The 20,429-nt window shown below is 41.9% G+C and overlaps 2 protein-coding genes across 3 annotated transcripts; both read left to right on the forward strand.

The window, feature by feature from the left end:
* Positions 1 to 386: 386 nt before the first annotated feature.
* Positions 387 to 11,499, forward strand: LOC128809853 (caspase-8-like). The gene is made up of 8 exons (XM_053982230.1): positions 387 to 569; positions 4,169 to 4,498; positions 4,699 to 4,804; positions 5,837 to 5,975; positions 7,421 to 7,509; positions 8,152 to 8,263; positions 9,307 to 9,796; positions 10,504 to 11,499. The coding sequence occupies exons 2-8, from the start codon at positions 4,188 to 4,190 to the stop codon at positions 10,634 to 10,636; spliced, it is 1,380 nt and encodes a 459-aa protein (XP_053838205.1). The 5' UTR covers positions 387 to 569; positions 4,169 to 4,187; the 3' UTR covers positions 10,637 to 11,499.
* Positions 11,500 to 13,980: 2,481 nt separating this feature from the next.
* Positions 13,981 to 19,626, forward strand: LOC128809852 (caspase-8-like). Of its 2 annotated transcripts, XM_053982227.1 has the most exons (7): positions 13,981 to 14,941; positions 15,188 to 15,293; positions 16,408 to 16,543; positions 16,618 to 16,733; positions 17,237 to 17,375; positions 18,268 to 18,769; positions 19,055 to 19,626. In XM_053982227.1, the coding sequence occupies exons 1-7, from the start codon at positions 14,634 to 14,636 to the stop codon at positions 19,188 to 19,190; spliced, it is 1,443 nt and encodes a 480-aa protein (XP_053838202.1). In that variant the 5' UTR covers positions 13,981 to 14,633; the 3' UTR covers positions 19,191 to 19,626. The 2 variants fall into 2 exon arrangements, with proteins under 2 accessions (XP_053838202.1, XP_053838203.1); XM_053982228.1 differs by lacking the exons at positions 13,981 to 14,941; positions 16,408 to 16,543 and having other exon boundaries at positions 15,220 to 15,293.
* Positions 19,627 to 20,429: the final 803 nt, after the last annotated feature.

Consider the following 20,429-nt stretch of genomic DNA (forward strand, 5'->3'; position numbering starts at 1 on the left):
CGTGTATGTTCTCCACCTACAGAATTAAGGAAGGGTTGTATCTTGTGCAGCCCCTGGATAGTCAGATTTAAGTGGAACTAGTGTAAAAAGTCTTCTGGGGAACTTGCTATCTTGTCAAGGTCATGATCTTAAAGTGGTAATCAAGTTTCCTGGTATCCTGTCCCTTGTGTCATTTTTGTGCAGGAGCTGTGTGTGTCCCGCCTTGTGCCAGTGCAGGCGACAGTCACTACAGTTGCTGAGCAAGCAGGAGCTGCAGCAGTTTTTTTTCCTCAAGATCACCCTTTCTATGGAGATGAATTTTTGGCAGGCTGTACAAGGAAAAGATTGGGTCACTGAGACAGTTTTGGAGGAAACCAGAGAGCAGGGGAGCCGAGGGAAATGAGGAAGACTAATTTAACAAAAGTACAGTAACATTTCCAGGAAGGGTGAGAGAGGAAGAAATCAAAAGTGAAACTAATAGTGGGTGGACCTTCAAACTGCTGATTGAGAGGAGAAGCCATTATCTTTTTGTCATACTGCATATCACGGCACGGTGGCTCTTTCAGACTGCAACTGAAGTCTTGGTTCAGGTAAGACACAAAAGAAATTATGGAGGGAAAGAGATGCTGAGAATTGGAATGACATGGAGACAAACATTTTGGACCTGAAGATAAAAGAGTACTTGTGGTGTTCCTCTGTGCTGTTCCCGCCCTTTGGATGATAGTGCAATTCCTGCCAGTGAAACAAGGTTTTCTGATCTGTTACTAGAGTGTGCCTTTTGGAAGGAATTTGTACACCTCCTCTATCAATGGGTATGGTATAGTTTTGGGTTTGTAAAGATAGGTTGAAATCCATGAATGACTGTTTTAACAAAATTTTTTAAAATTTTAGCAAAATTTAAAAAAATGTCAGCACTCTAACTCTCTTCATAATGCTGCCATGAGGGTCTGCTGATAGTCTGGTAGCCATACTGAGTGCTGTATTGTTTCCTGCCGCATGGAAAATGCCAGTGATTTGCATGCTGGGAACCTTTCCATTGAAGGCTAAGTTCTTTATTTTAAAGAGAGCAAAGATGTAAGAAGTTAATTATATTCAAATTCTCCTCTAAATGGGGAAGTATATTACATAAATCAGTTCAGAATAATGTTCAGTTGTTGACTTCCCTTTGTTTACTGAGTGCTGCTACGGAATTCGATGCTAATAGTTGGCTTTTTTCTAAATTTAAAAAATATCTTCCTGTTAAAAATAAACTGGGGTGAGTTGGAGAGGGACTTCAGAAAAAGGGGGTAAGTCATGGCAGATCTGGTGACACAGCAGGGCAGTGGGACTGAGATATTTTAAATGAAAATATATAGATTCAGCCATCTCTCACTGTGTTTTAATTAGAATTTGTGTATGAAAGCAAACGTGCTTTGAGTTGTGCTCTATGCTAGAAAGCACTAGGTATGCTCCTTAGTTGTTGCCATAAAACAAGAGCAAAACCTGATTACTTCATGGCTTGTTTACCATTTTTTTCTCACAAGTTCTGTAATAATCAGTTCTCTGAAAATGGAAGTAGCTGAAGTAAGGATCTTCTACTTTATTAGCATTTTATTCCATTGTAACATATTTCTTGGAAGTCTGTGACAATACTGTGTTGTGAAAAGAGCAGACTTTTTCTGGAACTTTAGAGACTGGCTGTCTCACTTTCTTCAGAGTTTTCTCCCATGTAAGTGATTTTAAATTACATCTACAATTAATATTATTTTTACTTGTATCAGTTGTGTCTTTAAGTTAGCAAACTGGGAGAAAAAGTGGCAGTTAAATATTGTTTTAATTGTGCTCCCTGTAATTACAGACTGGTTTAAATGTAACATGTAGGTGGCACATCTCTTCTAACCGGAATTATTTGATGGGTTTGAAACTTACAGCCTTTGAGAAATAAAATGAAAATTCTCTTTACAAGAAAGATTTGCTTTTATAAGCAATATCTCTTGTATCTTAAATGAAAGGCATGATTTATGTGAGAAAGAAGATAACTTCATAACTACCTACCAAGAAAATATTCTTTCCTCTGTGGTTATAGAAATATAAAATCAGGTAATCATTGAGGTTAAGCACATTCAAATACTACTGGTTTATATGGGCTGAAGGATATGGATCCTTGCCTGTTTAAAAGTTTGGTTTGAGTGGATTTAAAGAAAACAGTATTTTGGGGCAGAACACAAATTGTATATGCTGTGTCACACGTTTCACTGTTTTATCAGTTTGCTTGAAATGCAAAGGTTTAAGATTCAGTTGTACATTTACTAGATTCGGTTGTACATTCACTCTTGCTAACCCACACAATGACGAGCAAAGGCATGCCACAAAAAGTTCCTTTGCTATAGAGTGGTCCTTGGAGGACAGCTGAATACAATTGCCTGCTAATTATTATTTCCAGTTATTATTTCAAGTTTCCAGCTGGGCTACCTTGTTATTGAAACATTTGCAGTAGCAGTAAGTAAAATGGATTGCAGTATTCCAGTAGTGTAGGAGTAGGAAATTCTCTTTTGTCATTGTTGACTTTTCTGTCTCCCACTGCCAGTGTCTATAAGACAAGAGACCTCTTCTGAATACATTTATATAGTTTCTCTTCAGAGATTCCCAGGTGTCTGACACTAGGGCAGAGAAAGTAAAGTGGCAAACGGGTCTCTTACTAGAAGGAAGTGGAGACAGAACCTTTAAGTTCTAGCTGTAGGCTGATTTATCTCAAGCATTCTGAGCATTGCTACAGGAGCGGTGTGATCAGGGGAGAAAGTCCTGAGGCAGTGGGGCAGCGCTGTGCTGAGCCAACTTCCTGCTCCTCCCTGAGATTCATGCTCCATCCCGCAGCCCGGCTCATTTCCTGGGGAAAGGCTGGCTGTGCACACGTGAACAAAACACACAAGTCTAATTTAGATAATGGGCACGCACCAGGTTAACTCCAGCAGGACACAGATCGGGCAGACTGGGCACACACGCCCTCCCCCCCTTTATGCCCTCTCTGTTCTCTCTCCATCTCCAGACTATCCATGTGGCAGCATCAACACAGAATCTAGGGGCTGGGGATATTCTTTGCTCTCTTCTCTTTCTTGGCTTGCAGAGCTAGAATATTTTACCCCATATTCCATTCTGAAGTTTGCTGTGGGAGGGAGGAGCTTGTGGAGATTTTTGTGGCTCGGGAGCCAGCACCTTTTGAGGAGTTTGTTCTGGGAGTTGTGAAGTGTACTGTTCAAAATTAAGGGCTTGTTAGCCTCCCCTCTTGTGGGAGTGTATTGTATAAATTTAAGGGCAGGTTAGATAATACCTTTTGAGTTTAAATATTGGGCTGGTGGCCACAGTTAAGAAGATGGTACAATCAAACAATGAGAGCTCCTGACACGTCCGGTGTCTTTGTTCAGCTTGACAAGAGTTTATAGCAGACACCAACATGCCATGGGGTTGCCACATCAGTGGACGCAGATCCCTTTAGTGTCAGGGGAGATAGCTGGAAGGCTTGGTATTTTCTAACTTCCCTTTGTGCTCAAAAGTTGAATCCATAAGCCTAGTTTAATATTTCTAAAGCTGGTGGAGAAAGTGGAGGAGAAGGGAGGTGTTATTCCATGCTCAGTGAAACAGTTTGATAAGAATTCTTCTGGCCTTTTTAAAAGGGGGGGGTTGACATGATCTGTATTTGCTTTTAATGTTGTAAATTAATTGAGAGCTGGGAACTGAGTTTTACTTGATGCAGATGAACCAAAACAGGAAGAGGTGCTTTGGGTGTAAAATTTGGCAGTCTCATTTATTACACAGTCTATATTTCAGACTGGCAAGTGGCTGTTTCTCCCAAATGGTATCAAACTTCAAAAAAACCCAAACTCAAAGAAAACCAGCAACAGCCTGCCAGGATTGTACATCTTGTACATTGGTACTTCCCACTGTCTAGACACACCATAGGAAGCAAGAATGATCTATGATTTTCTCTGCTAATGTCACTTAGTAGAGAGGTTTCAATATCCTTTGTTAAGTCCAGAAAACTGAAGGAGCTAAGCATCAAAGCTATGACAGCAAGACAGCCTCTCTCTATTGAAATACTTCTGATTGCATGTATTTATTTTGGGCTATTCTACACGATGTGATACCGCTTATAGAAATCATGTTGTTGCACTAGTCTTACTGACAAATGAAATCAACTGCTGTTTGTGTTTAGATCCAAATCCTGATGTGAAATGAGTACAGACTTCCGCAAACTGCTTTTTGAAATTTCTGAGGCTTTGGTGACAGAGGAACTGTCAGCTCTTAAATTCCTCAGCCTGGACCATGTCTCCAGGAGGAAGCTGGAAGCCATCCATGAGCCCAAAGCCTTCTTTGAAGTGCTGCAGGAGAAAGACAAGATCGGGGCAGGGAACCTGTTCTTCCTGAAGGAGCTGCTCTACCGGATCCATCGGATTGACCTCCTCACTACCCACCTGGGCTGCAGCCGGGAGGAGATGGAGAGAGAGCTGCAGCTCCCGGACAGGGCACAGGTGTCAGCTTACAGGTAAACACAGGAGCATGCACAATGCAACAGTTCAGTGTCAACTGTCTTTTCTGTCTGCACTGTTGTCTTGTGAATATCCCAGCATAAATGTGTTTATTACACATGAATTCCTGCCATTGTGAGTTTTACATTTTGCAGTTCAAATGTTTAATTGTGGTGTTTACTTCTTTCTTGAAGGTCTCTCTATTGTTTATTGTCAGGCAACTGCTGTATGGAATTGCAGAGGACTTGACTTCAGAAGATGTCAGAAGTGTGAAGTTCCTGCTCCAAAAACAATTACCAAAGAACAAGCTCCAGGAAAATGCTGTATGAAAAGTGGTCTTGAGAAGTTTTTTGCAAGGGTAGTTCAGAGTCCTCTAGTTCTTGTAAGAAGGGAGGAAAGAGAAAGCAGTCTGCTCTCATGAAAATCTGGTTTGAAAGAATTGTGATGTTAACTAATAGCTGCTGTGTGAAAGAATGGATCCTTATTTTTTTGCATTGTATCTTTGCCTTTTTTTCTCTCCTGATTCTATTATCTCTCCACGACCTGTCTCTTTAATCTTATCTTCTTGCAAAATCCATCATGCTCTTCCTTTAATCTTTGTTTGGCATTTATAAGACAAATGTCTTTATAAGACATATGCTATACCTAAGAAGAGTGATGCTCACTAAAGGAAAAACAATGTTTTGGAGACAGAAAATCGAGTTCTAATGTGAGTTGAACCACAAATCTTTGTGTGTCAATGGATAAATTTTCTTCTTTATTATGATTTGGAGTAACAACATATTGTTAACTTTCCTCCAAAAGTATTGAGAGGTTTGGTGAGCTAGTTTAATATTGGTAATGAACTGTGTTATAAAAATGCTTGGTATTATTAAGAACCTTCCATAGGAGTCCTATTTATATTGTGGCATGTAGAGGAAAATTAGCAGATTTATCTCTAACTTGGTAGACAATTGAGCTTTAATAAACAAAATTAGTGCTGACAAGCTTTTCTGTGATAGAAAATGGAAAATGGCATAGCTAAAGGACTGAGCAGCACTTCATCAAAACACAAATGCACAACAGGATGTTATGTTATCCTCATCAGTGCTTTGTACTGCTGAAACAAAGCAGGATAGCCTAGTTATAGGCAATTTCTAATAGTCCTGCTTTAACCTTAGTGATGATGGGTTTATTTAGTTGCATTGCATCTTGACCCTTGCTTTAATGACTTTTGGAGGAAAAAGTAATAAGTCTTTAGCTGGTCCATCTCTGGGAATGAGGATGTTGTCTTCTGCACTGTTGCAGAGCTGCCTGATACTGCAGTTATCAAAGGTCACTGGATGAGTTTGGGTTATGTGTTTTTGTTTTACCAGTCAATGTTGCAGGTCCTTCTGGAAATGGAAATAAATGGGATAATAAAAGAAGATGACATGACAATGCTGAAAGATATATTACAGAGATTTAGACCTGACATAAAGAAAAAAATTGATGCCTATGAAGGAAAAGAAAAAGGTAAATTTATTTAAGCTGTTTAAGAACAGATCTGGGGTCTTTTGTGGGTTTTATGGCTCCATCCTTGGCAGCTTAGAAGTCCAGTGATAAGGGAGACACCTTATGGTACCCTAGGAAAGGCAGAACAGCTCTGGAGAACTCTGATTTCTGAAGTTTTCTGCTACTTCATTATCCCATCATGGATTCTTGTATCTGTCCTTGAAGTATGTTCTGTCACTTGTAAATGGCCTTCTTCTGCCTTCTCTCTGTCTTAAATGCAATTTATCTGTTTGGGAAAAAGTGTGGTGCTGGTTTTGGACCAGCATAACTTCCAAGTCACTGCGAGAGATGGGAAATAACAGGTGCCTTAGGGAAACTTGTGTTGGGAGATATCAGCACTATCTTCTGTTAGCCAGGCGCCTTGCTCTTGGTCAAAGGGAAGCCCTGAAAACCAGTCACTTGGCTAAAGTGTAACTTTCTGTAACCAGATGGGAAATTTTAAGGGCTTCATTATATCCTGGCTGTTGCAGCTGAGGTGGTGCCTTCTAGCACCGCAACTGGGTGTTCCTTTGGGAAACAGGATGTCTCAGTCAATAACAACTTCCTTCTGAACAACCAGGTCGTGAGTTTCCTCAGATACATTTAAAAAGTCCATGCAGTACCCTGCAGAGCTACCACGTAGTTCTCCCTGCATGTCTTTGTGCTGCTGACCTCTGCTGGTGTCTCCAAAAGAGCAGAAGATAATTGTCAAGGGAGACTATTGCCAAGCAAGTCCTGTGTTGGGGAATGGCTTTCTAGTAGTATTGTTATTATTTTGTCCTCTTGATAAGTAGAAAAAAAGAATGTTGTTGAGCTTGTTGCCCTGACAATTAAATTTCATTTAAACGTTTTTGTAATTTGTAAAATGAGTACTGTGATTTTGTTTCCTTGGTTAGAGTCATGGATTTGATGATTTCATAACTTTTTTCAGAAAGTTGTATTCAAATAAGTGCTCTGCGGAGGTCTTTCATTATGCTGGTATTTTGCATCCTTGCATCCACTCACACAGTAAAGTTCTCTGGAGAAGGGACAGTAGCCTCAGAAGTAAATGGACCAGCATTTTGTACTATTGTACAAAAATGGTTATCCTCTTTCATTTATATATCCCACAGTTGAGAGGCTGGTGAATGGCTTGCCTGGGATGACTACTCACATTCAACCTTTTATTATTTGTATCTTGCTACCAGTAAAAGAGCAGAGGAGCAGAGAAGCAATGGAGCAAAGCCGTGCATGGCTTCTATAACAACCAGTAGTCTGTGAAACTGGAGCCAAGCTTGGCCCAGCTTTACAAAATGCTGGTGTCTCACTGGTGTGAAACAGTCCCCTCCACCTCACTCCTTGTTCTGGCTTTTTGAGTGTTGAAATATGCACAGTGTAAGATTTATCCTTGTGGTTTTAAAATGTTTTGTTTATCTTCTCCTTCTTAGAAAATTATTCTAGGGAAGAAGTCCGCTATCCTGCGTGTGTGTCTGCACATCCAGAGGAACAAGGAGCAGAGGGGGAGGCAGCAAAATGGGTGAGAAATACCTCAAGAGTACCTTTAAAGTATTTATCCATTTCCTGGGAGAGGGAGCATAAATTCATAACACTAAGCAGGTGGAACATCCAAGATACAGGGATAGGCTTTGGAACAATTCCTGTTTTCCAAACAAGACCGAGCCTTCTTTGTGGGGACCTGGTTGTCAGCAACCTTTTAAGCAAGATATGAGCAAACAGTTGAGTGAAGAAACCAATCTTAATGATAATGGAGACTGGGACATTAAAGTCCTGGCCAGGATACCCCTAGACAGATGTGAAGGGACTAGCAGAACCCCCTACCTCACTGGAATTTCACAAGGACCCTGAGAGGAAATGGTGGGGTGCAGGAACTTTTCCTGTGCATATGCAAATTTATGTTTCTGGATCCTTTCTCCCATGTCAAAGTCATATCCTGACCAAAGAGAGAGAGGAGGAGGAGTTCAGGGAGACAAAGCAGATTCCTCTCCTCTGTAGCTAAATTGTATCCTTAGGCTTTTCCTTTCTTGTTTCTTGGCCTTTGTGATTTTCTTTTGTGCTTAGATAATGATGGACTAGCAATCTGTATATAGTGTATTTCTCTTTTGAATGCTTGGCTCTGCTTTCCTACCTGTTTTGTTTTTTTTCTTTTTTGTTTCTGCAGCATGGGAAAACATATAAGATGAAAAATAACCCCCATGGTTACTGCTTAATTCTTAACAACCACATTTTTAAAAATCCAGGTTACAATAGAGAGGGAACATTGCAAGATGGAGGTAAGTACTTTTTAAATCAAATTACTGGTTTGGGTTTTTTTCTCTGATAATTCTCGAAAACAATTATCTAATCTTTTCTGTGAAGAAGAATCATGTCCATGGTACTCCTTGGCCTCCAGAGACTGGAGTGACAGTCACTGTGCCAATTGGAAATATGTAACTTTCAACATTTAGCTGGTGGATTAAAGATGGATCTACTTTTTGTTCTAGGAAAAAGGCATTGTCTTAATTGTTTGTATGTACAACTAGAGAAAAAGTGATTATTATTACACCTTCCCAATTTTGATTGTTTTCAGTTCTTACCTATCATGGAAAAATATTTTAAGTCCTCAAATTCTCTTCAATGATCAAATAAATGCTCTGTAACTTTCCTTAAAGCCAGTATTTCTGCAATCACGTTTAAGATAAACAAGAGTAAAAAAGTAAAGTCAGATTCCTGAAAGGACATGTCACAGATATTTTAACTCCATCCAGCCCATTTACAAGCTGCTTTCTTCCCAGCTACTTCCTCTCTGCCCACACAACAATTAGGCCACCATTTGCTGAGAAGTCTTCATAGCATTTGTGAGCAGGTTATTCTGATTCCCTTCTTGCTGCATCAACCACTCACACAGAATGAGGGACCTACTTCATTTAAGAGTGACAGAACTTGTCATTCTAAAGAGGTGGCACTTTAACTTGCCAAGTGCTGTTCTTGGGCGTCTGAGACTACTATGCAATGCATAGTCAAAGCTTGCTTTAACACAGTAAACTTCACTAATTTGTACCAATACAACATAGAATCTGAAACCTGTTTTTGTTTTAGACAGCATGATACTTAACCCAGTTGTGTTTAAAAAAAATAAAATTAGGCAAATTAGGCATTTGGGTTTTTCTAATAGGATCTGGCAGGCTAAGAGCCAGTCAGGTGATTTTACTGGTGGGATCTGAATACTTCTGCTAATATCTGATCTACTACACAGACACTGTATTTGTGTAGCATCTTTCAGCATCTTCCTTGTCACTGTGTATGTTTAACAAATTCCTTCTGATTTTTTCCCCAGAGGCTGTGAAGAGGGTCTTTAAGTGGCTTCAGTTTGAGACATCTGAGTACATGGATCTAGAAGGAAAAAAAATATATGAGACAGTTAAAGAATACAGCAAGAAAGATCATAGAAATATGGACTGTTTTGTTTGCTTCATTTTCTCCCATGGTGAAAAAGACAAAATAAAAGGTGTTGATGATGAGTGCGTAAATATTGAAGATTTAGTCTCCTGCTTCACTGGAACTAATTGTCCGTCTCTTGCTGGCAAACCCAAGGTGTTTATCATCCAGGCTTGCCAAGGCACTGAACGTCATCCATCTGTTGCAGTAGAATCAGACTCTTCTGGACATCTTGAGGTGGATGCTAGTCCTTTGACTTCCATTCCTGATAAGGCTGATATTCTGATTGGCATGGCTACAGTGGAGGACTGCTTGGCCTACCGCAACCGTGAGACTGGCAGTGTTTACATTCAATCCCTCTGTGAGAAGATGGAGTTGCTTTGCCCACTGTAAGTACTATTTCTAATTCTTGTACTTCTAGAGTTTTGCAGATGCGCATACTTAAGCATGCTGTGCTGAAACACAGTGGTTTGCATTTGTGCAATTAATGCTTTTCCCATTCAGGACAGTGGAGAACAGTATTTATTTTGAATTGGGCACTGTTAGTCTTTTACAGATAAGCCAAAGTATAAGTGACTTCCCCTGGTTTTCTTGTGATAAAACCATGTTATAATGCTGCAATGTTGCACACAAACAGGTGTGTGTGTGTGTGTTTTTTAACATTTTTTGACTAATAAATTTTTTTTTCCAGTGATACCTGATTAGAGGTGAAATTGTTGAGTGATTACAAAGAAAAAAAACCCCAGTGTTTTGCAGGCAAAATTTTCATTGTTGCCTCCCACCTATCCCCTCATAAATTTCATTTAGAAAATATGGCGTCCAGAGGAAGAGGTGGAGAATGTATAGGTTTGTTTCATCTTGGCGACCTCTTCTGGCTGTAACCAGAGCAATGCTACATGAAGCTTGCTTTTATTTCCCCCAAACGCACTGAATTCTCTGGTTATTCAGTGGAATGTGCAATTTCAGTGGCAATAGGGTAAGGAAGATACCAGTCTTCCCTGGGATACCACTTTATTGGGGCAAACACACATCACCTTCTTGGCCGAGCTGCAAGTACCATGTGTTTCAATGTAACGTCTTTTCATTTTTGTTCAAGGCATGTGGATCTCACAGACATCCTGACTGCAGTGAACGATGAAGTGGCAAGAAAAGAATTAGAAGGATTTAAGCAGATGCCAAAGATAACATCAACACTACTGAAGCGACTGATCTTTGAAGTTCCACAATGAAAAGCAGACAAGTAAGAATACACTTGAATGACATCTGGGCTTTGACAGGGAAGAGAATTTACATGAGAAATTATCTGGATCTATGTAGTAGCCCCAGCCCTTTAAGGAGGCATAGGACCTAAATTTTCCAACTTCCATATTAAATCAGTCTTCAACACCTGGATCTGTAGCGGTCGGGTAAGGCTGTGGAAAATCACAGATCATCAGGCTTCTTATCCTGCAGAAGCAGTGGAGTATGTTCAGTCTGGGTTTCAAGTGAGAAAGGACTTTCAAGTAGTACTGTAGAAGTTATTGGAAATGTCAATGAAGTCCCATTTGTGTCTGAGTTAAGTCCCTAAAATCTGCAAAAAAAGAACAGATTCAGAAAGCCGGATGCATTCCCAAGCAGCATGTGTAACTGCCTTACCCAGAGGTGAACCATTGTCTGTCTTTGGAAGCTATAAATGTTCTTGGAAAATAACATCCTGCTCCAGAAGGACCAAACCCCCATGATTATGTTAGTTTGGTTCTTTTCTTCTAAATATTTGGTTTGCTTTATGTCAATCATTTACTTGAATAAGCAGCCCATCTGTATAACTTTTTCAATAATAAAGGTGTCTCCCTGTTCTTTTAAAAGTTTTAAAGTTCTTTTAAAAGTTTTCTGTACCTTCTGATGTTTGTATATTTCTACTAAAGTTTCTCACACACTGTCATGTAAATAGTGATTGTGTTACATTCTTCTCTGTGGGAGGAGAGAATTGATAGACCATTAGTTTGACCAGTGTGATTAGAGAGGTACCAATTTAATCTTCCAATCCACTGTCACTTTTAGAATTCTATATATTGCGAGATCAGAAATAAAACTTCCTCTTCTCCCTCTTTTACATCTAGCGTGAATGTGTGAATTATTTCGTGTCGTAGTATGATAATAAAGGTTCTCACTTCGCTATTTCTCAGAGCACTCAGGGCACAGTGTGTCTTGAGTGACTGTGGAATACTGAAAGGAAGCTCTGTAATTGTGTTTCTGTTAGAATAAATTCTCTTGGTTTTTATATCACCTCAGTTTGTGGTGTGTTCCTCTCTTGGATGAGCTTTCTGAGGGACAGTCAGCATGACAAACACTTTTACCCCACAGAAGTAATTTTACTTTTGTTGGAGTGTTTGTTGGCAGCCACCCTGAGGGGCAGCAGCTGGAGAGATGGTAGGAAAGAATAAATTCAGGACTGTCATGATAATGGCAGCTGATGCCAGTAGGGCCATTCAGTAACTGCTTCCTCTGTGAGAAACTTGCTGGAAGGTGGCAGCTGCTGCAGAAGTGAAGTTGCACATCTGCAGCATTTCTGTTTCTCATATTTCTGTGTCAGAGTTCAATATACTCAGACCAAGGTATTTCAGCTATTTTACATAAGAAGGAATTGGATATCAAATTTAATTATTTGGTATCTTTGGGGATACACGGGATTTTGATTTGGTAGGGTAAGACACCTACATAGGTATGCTATCTGTCATGACCCTGGACATTCCCAGTCATGGTAGAACATGGGTGGAAGCCAGCTCAAGCCCATTGTTCTTTTCAAAGCTTAAATGTTTTATCAGTTGTCCAGGTTTTATACTTATATTTTGGTTTGGGTTGAGCCACATATCCACACCCTCCATGGTGGTCTGGCTTGCTCAGGAAGACATTATTCCTTGTTAATTGTCTTGGGGTACCTGATGATTCACAGGTGCAAATGTCTCCTCTAAAACTAAGGTCACTCTCCAATCCTGGTGTTGAGGTAAGTTGGACTTTCTTTATTATCTGTTCTTCCCTGAGATGGTGTGGTTTTTTGTCCTTCTCTTCTGAGCTGTCCTCCACTGGAGGAGGGGGGGCAGGCACAGGGCTATAGAGGGTGCTGATCAGTCACACCCTGTGATTTAAACTGATTTGGTATTTTGTTTTGCCTATTAAATTCCAGCTACCTCCACAGTTTACCATGATCACTTGTGGATGAAGACCTACTAGGAGGAAGAGAAAACCCCATCAAAATCCTTTAAAGAATCACAGAACAGCCATACTGTGAATTTATATGTAGGTCATGCAGCAATCAGGCAAGGAGAAAACACACTTTGAATTTTGCAGTTCTGAGCCAAGTGTGGCTGGTGGGTTTTTGCACGGATTTGTGTCCCACCCACAGAGCTGAGTGGTAAGAAGGAAGTTGGTTCTGCAACTTCCTGACTGTTTTTTCTCTCCAGTACAAGCTAGCAACAGTGAGGGGCAATTACTTTTTCTCTGTGAAGGCCCTCAGCTTTGTTTTTTACTGTGCCTTTTCTTTCCTCCAAGCTCATGGCTGGGAGGCCAAATCCAGTCAAAAGCCTGGCACTTAATTCTATTTTGTTTTCAGACAGCAGAGGCACTGCCACCAGAATGTGGAGCGAGAAGTCTGGTAGGAAAGAAAAGATGGTAAGTTGAAGTCCTGCAGACTTAAACTGAGTGCAGGCAAGATCAGAAAAGGAAAACACTTGAAAAGGAAAACACTTACAAGAGTTGGGGAGGACTGTTAGCTAAAGAATAAATAATGCTGTCCAGGGGCATGAGTCCTTGCCCAGTCATTCACGTTTGCTACCTATTCTTTCAGTTTAACAGCAGTGTTGAGTATTCAGCCTTTTTATTCTGACCCCTAAAAAAGGTGGGCACATTCTCTGAGAAATTATTCAAATCTGCCTCTTTTCAACTAGAGATATTTCAAATGATGAACAGAGAATGGCATGTTTAATCTGCAATGACTTCTTTGCAATGTGCTAAGAAATATAAGAGAGATCTTTGGGAATTCATTAATTTCTGAGTGTTCTTTCTGTAAGTATGCCTTTGCTTGTCACTCTGTTCTGTTATTGACAGCCACTGGAACTCCCCAGGCCACAAATGTGGCTGGCTCTTGTGAATGCCAACCATACATTCCTAGCGATGTGGAATGTTATCCTGGACACATTTCCTGATCTTGGCCTAAGTCTTCTTAGTTCTATTAGTTTTATATGTGTAGCCACTTTGTGTTTAGGCCTGATTTGTCTAGGTACGTGAGTGCAAAGATGGATCCATACATCCTTAGAACAAGATAGGAAGATCTTGTTCTAACATGTCTTGAGGAGAGGTCAGCTTATGGCCTGTTGAAAAGTGCCTTGCTTTTTGGATTCCTTCCACCTTTGACCCAATTTGCCATGCATATAGTAACCAAATATCTTGCATAGGATTTTAAACATTGATAAGGCACTTCTAGGATAACAATATAGAGATTTCTGTTTCATATATTGTTAAAGTGTTTTTTACTGGATTTTTGGGAAAGGGATGCTGGTTTCAAATCAGTGCAAGAACATTGGTTCTTTATTGAACAGTATGGATGTGCTGAGGGTTGCTCTCTGGCTCAAAGTGAGCATTAAGGTGTTAAGGTTCATTTTCAGAAGGATGAAATTCCAGTTGGTAAAATCTCTCCCTTCCTGTTGTGAAATACCATCTATCCATGCTGCTGCACTAGAAAGCGAAGTGGAGGTGGTGCAGCATCCCAGGGCCCTTCACCACACCGCAGTGCCTGCTCCTGTTGTAGAACTGTCTTGAGTAGATGTAGGACGGCCGGGAAGGGAGCTATTTTCCATGGCTGGTGGCTGTTAGGGGCCGAACACCTGCAGGGAGCGTGCTGCCTTTTCTGACAGCAGCCCAGGAGGCTTGCAAAGAGGAAGGCGCATCAGTGATGTTATAAAAGCTTCCGTCTCCTTGTATTAAAATCGCAGTCGTTTGGCCTAGCAACCAGAGAGAGGCAACTCTCGGCAGGAAAAGCCCGGGCAGAGGGAGACCTTTGCATCCGCATTAGCCGGTTCGGTTTGCTCAAGAATAGGCTCAAGAACGGGCGGAATTGTGAACAAACAAGGCCCAAAACGCGCCGCTCCCCACAGGAACTGCGGGGTGTTTCGTTCCGGAAGTTTAAATCCAGAGGGAAGCACCGCCCCGGGTCGCGCCCCGCCCTCCGTTGTGCGCGGCTGTGGCGCGGCCATGGAGCTGCCCCGGGAGCTGCTGCTGGCCGTCAGCGACGAGCTGGACCGGGCCGAGCTGGCGGCGCTGAAGTTCCTCAGCCGGGACCATCTCCCCAGGGGGAGGCTGGAAGCCGTCCGGAGCCCGTACGACTTGTTCGAAGCGCTGCAGGAGAAAGTCTTGCTGGAGGCGGGGAACCTGGCCTTCCTCAGGGAGCTGCTCTACCGCATCGGGCGGATCGACCTCCTGGTTTCCCACCTGGGCTCCAGCCAGGAGCAGGTGGAGAGGGAGCTGCGGGCGCCGGGCGGGGCGCGGGTGCCGCCCTTCAGGTGGGTGAGGGCGCCGGGCTGGGCTGGCGCGGCTGCCCGCCTCATTCTGTCCGGGACAGCCGTCACCTCTCAACACCGGGCTGAAGGGTTTGGCTTCAGGCGGCCCTGGGCCTTGTGTCCTCCGTCTAAAACGGGAAAAAATGGGATTATGTGCTGGGGCGACAGTAGACAAGAGCGGTGCGGTAGTACGGAGTTAAGCTGTGCTTGGAAACACAATGAAACAACGTCCTCCACTTCTTTTTCTAGACACTTGCTCTTTCAGCTGTTTGAAGATGTCACTGAAAATGAGCTGATGTCTTTCAAGTTACTTTTGGTCAATGAATTGCCAAAAAGCAAGCTAATCCGTGAGACTGTAAGTATCTCTTTAATACTTTAAAAAAATTATTACTATAATCCATAGAGGCAATTGGGTTGCTCATGGGTGAATGAGCTTCACTCTTCTTTATGGTGTCACTCTTAAGATGAAAACACCACAAGAAAAAGGGTGCCCCTGAGTGCATATGGGACTTGGCTGTGCTGGTGTCGGGCACAGCTTTTGCAGCAGTGTCACAGCCAGCTGTGCCAGGCACTGAGGCCATCACATCCAAGCAACACAGAGGACTCAGGGTACTCAGTGGCCTTAATCAGCAAAAAACTGATGAGCACATTTACTTATCTTGCCCAACAGACTTTTTTTTTTCTTTCTCAGTCATTATCAAATATAGAAGGTGATCCACTGTGAATATTATTTTATGATGTTTTTTTAAAATGCAGGAAATACAGATCTAAGCAGCAGATTCTTCTCAAGGCTAAGTCAAATGAGTTGGAATTTACAAGTAGTCTTGCAGGAGATCCAGTGCTTTTATGCTGTCCCCGCCTGGAGTTCTGACTCCCTGGTACTTTGTTCTGTCTAATAAAAGTTTTGAGGATTTTTCTTCTTTTCATAGAGGGGAGACTGTGAGAGCTGTTATAGTAAATTCTTGGGGTGACCACTATGTTTTGCTACTCACTGGTGAGTTTCTGTATGTTGGGTCCCCTTTTGCATCTGAAGCAAAAGGGCCCCGAGGGACAGAAAAACCTTTTTGCCAGTGCTTAAGATGGTCACTGCAGTGATTCTTCTGTTTCAGCTGAATGCACAATAGCCACTGAAAGTTGAATGAAAGTATTAAAAATCTTGCTACATATTCCTGTATGACCACTGTTAGATGCCCTGGGTTAGATCTTAATTAGATCATGGCACCTCTGAGCTACAGAAAGGAAATTAGTATGTTTTGAGAAGATGTTGGTACTTAACAGTACTTGTAGGTTTTGTTGAACTAGGATTAACTGGCTCAGCTGAGGTCTCACCTGAGCTCCCAGTTAGCTGGATTGACTGTGGGTCACATGTGCTGTCACTACATTGAAGCTTTAGGTGCACATGCTGCAGCTTCACTCCCAGTGGCAGCATGGGGGTGCCCTAAGAGCAAACTGCCTTTCTGATTACCCAGACAATGCTTGACATTCTCACTGAGATGGAGAAGAAGGGCCTTCTGGGGAAAGACAACCTAAGTATGCTGAAGAGTCTCTGTGAAAAAATTAACATCAGCCTGTGGAACAGAATTGAAGATGGATTAAAGCTGTTCGGTAAAACAACAAAACAGCCTCTTCTTGAAGTGATGTATAGGTATTGTACAGGACTGATCATGAATGCTTTGCAGGCCAAGGAGGGATGCTCATCACAGAGGAACAGAGGGGCAGCACAGGATGCCCTGAAAGACATCTGCTGTCATCTGTAGCACCTGGTCCTCCTGGCAGTTTTAATGACTCTTCCCAGGTAAGTTACTTTATTTCTTAGAAACATCATCATTTGGCCTTAGAAGAACTCACCCCTCCACGAAGTGAACAGTTGTTCTAAGACCAGCTGTTAGAAGCACTGTCTAGAAAAAGAAAAATGCACATCTCTGCACCCTTTATTCTGAAGCTGTGTCACAGCTGCTGCAGTGTTATACTTCAGAAACATCTGCAAGAGTAGCAAGGTAGACTGAGTTTATGGTACCAGGAATGAGGCAGTTGGCAGTTGGTTTGGCACTGAGGTATGAGTGAACAGAGCACCTTGTGTGGGCTGAGCCTGACTTTGATTGTCCAGCAGGGTGGTGTCCTGCACAGACTGCCAAAGGCAGTGGGGCAGGGTACTGCCAGGCCCTGGGAGCAAAGCTGTTGAGAGAGAGCTGCCTGGAGAGGAGGCCAGCTGGCTCTGTACCCTGTTCTGCCACTCGCAACAGCTAAGGAGCACTTGGAGGAGAGCGCAGGAGTTTCACCAGGAGTCTTCCTTTTCAGCTGCTAGAAGCTTACAAAATGACCAGCCGACCCTGTGGAGTGTGCCTGATTCTGAATAATCATAATTTTGCAAAAGCTAGGGAAGGAGTGCTGCAACACAAACACATGAAGGATCGGAATGGGACAGACATGGATGCAGGTACAGTGAATGTTAAAGATGAGTTTGTGAATCTTTAAAAATAGAAATCTTGTTTCTCTTTGTAAAGGTCTGAATTTCAGTCTTCCCTTTCTAGGATTACTTTTGTTGTAGTGGCTCAGTTGGCTCTGTTCACTGTGCTGACAAGTCCTAATGCACTCATCGAGTTTTTAGTGCCTGACACTGAACAATTCACTTGCATTTTTCAGTTTTAGTGAGTTAACTGAAACCTTAAGCAGCACCCTGAGCCTGGACTTTACAAGCTAGGCTAGCTTTGCATCAGCCTTACACATACTAATTATAAAATATGTAGAAATATGCAAGAAAACCTTTTAATGACAGTTAAGGGAATGCAGTAGAGATATGATCAGTGATTGGACTACTAGAGTATTTTCAGACCAGGAGCGTATGTGTGGCAGCAGCTCTCTGGCCACAGAGAGCAGGCATAGACGTTCCCAGGCATTTTCCTGGGGAAGGCTGTGAGAAAATCAGAGAAAATAATGAGAAACAATTCTTATCTCCATTTGTTGCACCTGCTGTTGTGAACATGTGGAATGTGTCATGGGGATTTGCTTACCAAAGGGTGATTTCTTAATTGGACACTGGATGGTGTTTGGATTGATTTATCAATTAGGTCAAAGCTGTATCGGACTGGTTGTAAGGGTTACGGAGTTTCTTAATTAGTATAATATAGTATAGGATGATATAATAAAGCAGTTGATCACCCTTCTGCAATCATGGAGTCAATGCTAATTATTACCTGGCTGGGGGCTTGTGGCGACAGCTGTGTGGATGTAGCAGATGACCAATTATGTCTAGAAATGCAATCTGCAGTTGCAGAGTCCAACTTTCATATAATGAAATGTCTCAAATTTCCCTTCTCTTTGCTTTCCAGCGGCTCTGAGGAATGTCTTTAGCAAGCTTCATTTTAGAGTAGAAGAATATAGAGACCTCACTGCAGAAGAAATCCGTGAGACTGTGAACATCTTCCAGAGTGCAGACCACGAGGACAAGGACTGTTTTGTTTGCTGTATCCTGTCTCATGGGAAAAAAGGCATTATATATGGTGTTGATGGGCAGGAAGTACCTATCAGGGAACTGACCACTTCTTTCACTGCACAGAATTGCAGTTCACTTGCTGGAAAACCAAAAGTATTTTTTATTCAGGCCTGTCAAGGTGATGCTTTCCATAAAGGTGTGGCCATTGAAACAGATTCTGGAGAGGAAGATTCTTCTGTAGAGCGAGATGCGAGGCTTCAGCTTGACTGCATCCCTGCAGAGGCAGACTTCCTCCTGGGCATGGCCACCCTGCAGGATTACGTCTCCTACAGAAGTCCCAGGGAGGGAACCTGGTACATACAGGCACTGTGCCAGCACTTGGAGTACAGCTGTCCTCGGTACGTATGTTTCCATAAGCTTTTTTTTAGCAACACCTGAATTTTCCTTCTGGATGACAGGAATTTGATTTAGATGCAGAGGTAGATGATATGCAGTGGGAATACTTGCTCAGAGTTAAAACAGTGACATAAGACAGAGCAGCACCATGCAAACTGTTCAAAGCAACTTAGGGAAGTGCTCTGAAGCCTATTAAAAACAGGAGCTGTTAGCACTGGTGTATATCAAGACAGCAAGAATGTTATTTTGTTGATGTTAACTGCCTAACTGTACTTGTGTCTTTGCAGAGGGGAAGATGTTCTCACCATCCTGACAGCAGTAAATCAAGAAGTGAGCAGAAAAACTTGTGAGCGGGACTCAAAGAAGCAGATGCCGCAGCCCAGTTTCACACTGAGGAAGAGGCTCATCTTTCCTGTCAACTAAATGGGAGAGAACTGCATGGCAGAGAGAGCTGCTGCAGCCTGGAATTGGCTGGTTTCAGCTCAGAATTCAGTCAAACACGACAGACTTCACAGTGCCTGCTCTTAGCACAAGGGCAGATATTTTTGATTGAAAATACAACTACAGAGGAAAAAGCCTTACAAAATTTGTATTAACACATTAACTTGTATTAACTCTTTATATTTGAGAGCATCTCTGAGATGGTCTCTGATTTATCTCTGATTTATTTAGCTGATCTCAGTGGTTTGCTGGCTAAAATACACTTGGTGTCCTTTATCAGCTGTGCCACATTGCTACTGCTTTCATAAGGTATCTTTGCAAGGCAACTTTTAGAAGACAACCTCTATAAAGCTTTGTGTACTTTATGCCTAACCTTTGGAAAATAAAGAGAGGAGTGCTGTAAATTTTACAGGATATAATCAGCTCACATCAGTGTGTTTTGTTACTTGTCCCCATGACTTAGAATCATTCATTCTTAGTGGCTTGGTACACTTCAAGATCAAGTTAAGCATTTATCATCTGGTATCCTCAGCAGGATGTATCTGACCTGGATTTCAGTGTATCCTCTATATAGAGTGGTCTCAACAGCAAAAATCAGTTGCTCTGGTACAGCTTCATGCTTGAAGATGTCCAGTTACCCTAAGTTCAGTTACCTTGCTGAGCTTTGAGTCTTAGTTCTAAGCACAGAAAAAGTCACTAGCTAAGTACCCAGCTCCTTAAAACATTTTATATTGCCTCCCTTGGTGTGCATGCACACAGAACTGCTTCAATGTCTACTCCCATTTGTCACAAATCTGTAGGGCTCACATAACATCAGCTACTGAGATGTAAAAACAACCATGGTGGTGTTAGCCAAAGGTGCAGTGCTAACACTGTAATGCTTGAGGAACACACTAGCTGCTGTAAAATTGGGGAGGAAAAAACTCCAAAGCACCACCCATGCACAAAACCCCCCACCTCGAGGTACCAGAAAATATGAACAGATTAATTTAAAGTGAGGCTCAACACTTAAATACTATCTATATCAATTTATTGGCTTCTAAAGCCACCTTTTCTGCAGACACCAACTCGCTTCACTAAGCTTGTGTACAGCATAATAATCACTATAAATTTTAGCCACAAAAAAGGCCTGATTTTAGGTTTGTAATACAACACTGTAGAAGAGAAGATGACATCTGGAACAAACCACAGAAGATCAGCAGTATACTGAAAAATGACATG

This window comes from Vidua macroura, chromosome 7, assembly GCF_024509145.1.
Source record: "Vidua macroura isolate BioBank_ID:100142 chromosome 7, ASM2450914v1, whole genome shotgun sequence".
Lineage (NCBI taxonomy): Eukaryota > Metazoa > Chordata > Aves > Passeriformes > Viduidae > Vidua > Vidua macroura.